At 52.3% G+C, this 4,014-nt stretch overlaps 1 protein-coding gene across 1 annotated transcript in view; it reads left to right on the top strand.

Moving 5' to 3' along the window:
• Positions 1-572: 572 nt before the first annotated feature.
• LOC103592564 overlaps positions 573-4,014 on the top strand; it is an 86,393-nt gene continuing 82,951 nt past the window's right edge. The window contains 1 exon segment of the mRNA XM_008575351.1: positions 573-666. Within this exon segment, the coding sequence (XP_008573573.1) occupies positions 573-666 (94 nt within the window).

Raw genomic sequence — 4,014 nt, 5'->3', positions numbered from 1 at the left:
ACAGGATGACAAGGCCAGCACAACCCCAACTGTTAAATGTAAACATTTAACATGCACCATCATTTTGGGCAGACAGTTGCCATGTTTCTTCATTTTCATATAAGGCAGTGACCTCAGAAGACGGGAGACCATCCGCCTCTCAGAGTCCATGGTGCTAGCCCCCCCGCCCCTCCCTTGTTCTGCAAAAGGACACCCGAGGCCCCTGTGCCTGCTGGCATGGTGCTCCCTCAGCACTCCAGCTTCTTCCTTCATCTGCAAACTGACAGCAGGGGACCGTGTGACCCCCAGCTCCCCTCCAGCTCTATTTCCTTACAAAATAGTGTACAACGCTCCTCCGTGATGTGGGTTATCTGAGACCAACCTAATTTAGGACTATTCTTCATTCACTCAGTCATTCATTCACTCATTTGAGATTGATTGGGCACTGCGGTATGCCAGGCACCTTGGCAAGGGCTGAAGACAGAGTGGAGAACCTGAGGGGCACTGCCCACTGCTCCAGGGGATCCGAGGTTTAGTGGCGACCACAGATAAAACTGTGAAGGCAACTGCCGCGTGGTGTGCGAGATGCCCCGATGGGGGAGGTACATGTAGCAGGGCCCCTAACCCAGCCCAGGAAGATGAAGGAGAGCTTCCTGGAGGCAGAGGCACCTGAGCCGAGACCTGAAGGTGAGGAGGAGTTACCTGGGCTTGAAAATTGAGGGGTGGGATTGGACATGGGGCCTCAGAGAATCCTCGCTTATCAGGGGCGTGGGGAGCTGGCTCTGTTCCCTTCCTTTTTGGCTGCTCCCATCACAGGGATCCATGGCCTGCAGAGGGAGGGCATCTGTTCCCAACCATCCACTCATGAGGTGGTGTCCTGCATGGAAGGGTTAAAGATCTGGTAAGCGCTGTCAACCCTCTCTGCAGGAAAACTGTTTCCACGTGAGTCCTCTCCAGCAATGCCCACAGCGGCAGGGATTCCACAGGCTCACCAGGGAGCCAGGGTGAGAAGCGTGGATTGCAGGCAGAACAGGTGGTGCCATGCTCCACGCTGGCAGGTACTTCCCTTCCTGAGCCCCATCACACCACCTACTCTGGTGACTCTGACCCTGAGGGTCCTTCTGCGGACTCGTGTGTCTGAACAGGATGGGAGAGGCTGGAGGTGCTTGGCAGGTAGGCTGTCGCCTGGCTCCTCTGCTTGTTCCTGCAGTGTGACCCCACTGGTGTGGGCTTATGCCCCTACAGGACACCCTTCTGTTTGGGGTGCAGACAGACAAGCCTCATTCTTGGCCCACAGCAAGTGCCCGCGGGATGCCTGGTGAAACACGGCAGGTTTGCCAGTGGGTGGGGTAAGCAGTGTCTGGCTGGGCTGGCCTCCCTGCCTTTTCCATCTGCGGACTCCAGTGACCTCTCTGGCAGGAGGAAGTGGCAGAACAGGCCACTGGGGGACTGGGCTCACTGTCTGTGTCCCGCTGTTTGGTTACAGGCCTGTTGGCTCATCTCTAGGCAGAGTGCTGAGGGTGACGATGGGTCTCAGTGGCAGAGGGTCACAGGGTACTGCCAGGCAAGTGTCTCATCCTCTGAGGGCCTTTGACCTGACTGGAGGAAGGTGGGAGGCAGCTCTCTGGAGCAGGAGTCTTGGGCTGGGGTGCTGGCCTTGGTGGACTTCTTACTAACTGCAGGGTTTTGGAAAAATCCTTCAAGCGACCATATGAACCTTCATTCCTCTTGTAAAAAAAGACACTGATCTGCACCATGATGGGGTTGGTATGAAGATATGAGATTTGACAAGAGTCACAGTAATGGTAATAAGAGCTACCACTTGTCAATACTTGTTGTGACACTTCCGTGCTCAGGACTTTCCATATGTGAACCACGCATGGGACGTACATGCAAGTCTTTGTGAGCCATCTGCATGTGGAAGAGCACGTCATTCCTGGGAGTGGCAGCAGGATGAATGCTGTCTCGGGCTCCCCAGACCTGAGCGAGCCCCTCAGCAACCCCAGGTCCCCAGTGCAAACCTGGACAGGGCTGTCTCCTTTCTGGTCCTTAATGCTTTGTCAAAGAGGAGCGTAGCCCAGATGACCCCTAAGGGTCCATCCAGCGAATTGGTCTGGGGAGAGTTACCATCAGGAGGCTGTCAGGGATGCTGAGGGCAGGAGAAAGAGGAGACCAAGGGGCTGGGTACTGATGATGGGGGAAGATGGGGGCCTGGTAGAACCAAGATCCAACTATCTAAGGGACAAAATCCCACAGATCCTGTTTGGCAGTTATTCTCAACCCTGAGAAGAGGGCAGCCCTTATTGGAGGTGATTCAGAATCACTGCAACTCTTTGCCAGTGAGCGCACTGTCCCACATCACATGGGCAGTCCACTCGCCCTGGGGAGTCAGCCATGGGTATCAGAAGCTGTAAAGGTCAAATCCAGCCCCCAAACCCTGTGAAAGCCCCAGAGGACCCTTAGATCCAATCAATAGCCCTTAGTGAACACCTTGCTTGCTCAAACCTGGGTCAGAGAGCATTTACTGTGTTAGCAATGTTATTATTAATGTTCCAAAAAAAGCCTGTGCCACACACCCCCATTTATATTTTTCTTCTCTTTACAATATTTTCCATCTGCCTCCATTCTCCCTGACCCAAGACAAGCAAAAATAAGAGCCACCATTTAATGAGCACATACTATGTGCCAGGCCCTGCAGGAAGTGCTTTACGTGTGTGTCCTCATTTAGAGCTCCGCGAAGTAATGTCATCATCGTCACCTGCTCTCTACAGATGAGGAATCTGAGATTCAGGGAGTGTAAGGAGCTTGGCTGAGGTTACAGTGTTAGGGAGTGGCAGAGATCAGATTCGAAACCAGGTCTGTTAGACTCCATTGAACTGTGTCCACAAAGTAAGAAGATATTTTTTGTTTGCTTTTTATGGTCTGTTGTATCGAGTAGCCAGTGCCCTTCACCTGACTTTAGGCTGACTGTGTTGTCCTTCTGTCTGATGATCCTTGGGAAGCCCAAGTGTCCCCAAGACATCTGCAGGCAAGTAAACCACTGTGGCCTCCACCTCTGGTTCAGGTTCAGCCTCTCCCAATCTCAGCGGGACTCAGCCCACCCAGCTCGAGCCTCTGACATCAAAGTATTGTGATAAAAGACACTCTGAGGACGACACATGGAAATGGAAATATTTCTTCCTATTGGCATTTTTTTTTCTGAGTGGGGGGCCTCAAAGAGGAACAGTAGGAGGGGAAGGAGCAATTCCTTTGAACATCAGACCAGCTTAGTAGGCCCTGCTGCCTTCTCCAGGCCCATGGTGACCGCTCTGTGCCAGGTCAGACACGAGGGAGGCCCACGGACCCCCAGGAGCAGGAGTTCCCAGTGCCATGGAGACAACACTCTTCCTTTTGGGGATCCTTTCTATCTTGTCCAAGAACCCCGAGGGATTCTCTCTCTTCCCGTCTTTCAGGAGAGGAGCGATAACTCAGTCACAAGGAAGAATAAGTGACCATCCATGCTGAGTAGCTCCCTGCTCCCCAGGGGTGGTGAGGAGCGAGGTGGGGTTTGCATCTCAACTATAGGGTTAAAGGAATGGCCTCCACTCCTGGAATTTCAAATGTCAGTGAGTGGCTTGGGAAAAGGGTATCCTGAAGCTGGAGGCTGATGATGCTGGTGTTTATAATATATTCTCCAAAGTATTTTTTTTAGCTTTTAGATTTAATTTACAAATGCCAACCTTCTGGTCCATACTCAATGTATTCTCACTGGACTAACTCCCAGTCTCCTTAGTCTTTGTGCTCTGGAAATACCTTGTTGGGCATCTCCAGGGATCTCTCCACTAGCAAGTGGAATCCCCATCCAAACCCTACTGTTTGGCAATCAATCCTGAGTACTGCCCAGCCTGAGAAGCCGAAGACCCCAGGGGGTGATTTGGAGAGGCTACAGCCACCACCCTCTTTGATGTCAACTCCAAAGCCTTGGCTACACCCCAGTGTGGCTTTGGGCTCCTATAACAACATACCATTGACTAGGTGGCTTTAATTTTTTTTTTT

Source organism: Galeopterus variegatus, unplaced genomic scaffold, assembly GCF_000696425.1.
Source record: "Galeopterus variegatus unplaced genomic scaffold, G_variegatus-3.0.2 Scaffold1171, whole genome shotgun sequence".
In the NCBI taxonomy this organism is placed as follows: Eukaryota; Metazoa; Chordata; class Mammalia; order Dermoptera; family Cynocephalidae; genus Galeopterus; species Galeopterus variegatus.
Note: the sequence above shows the minus strand (reverse complement) of the source record. Positions and strands in the feature narration are given on the sequence as shown.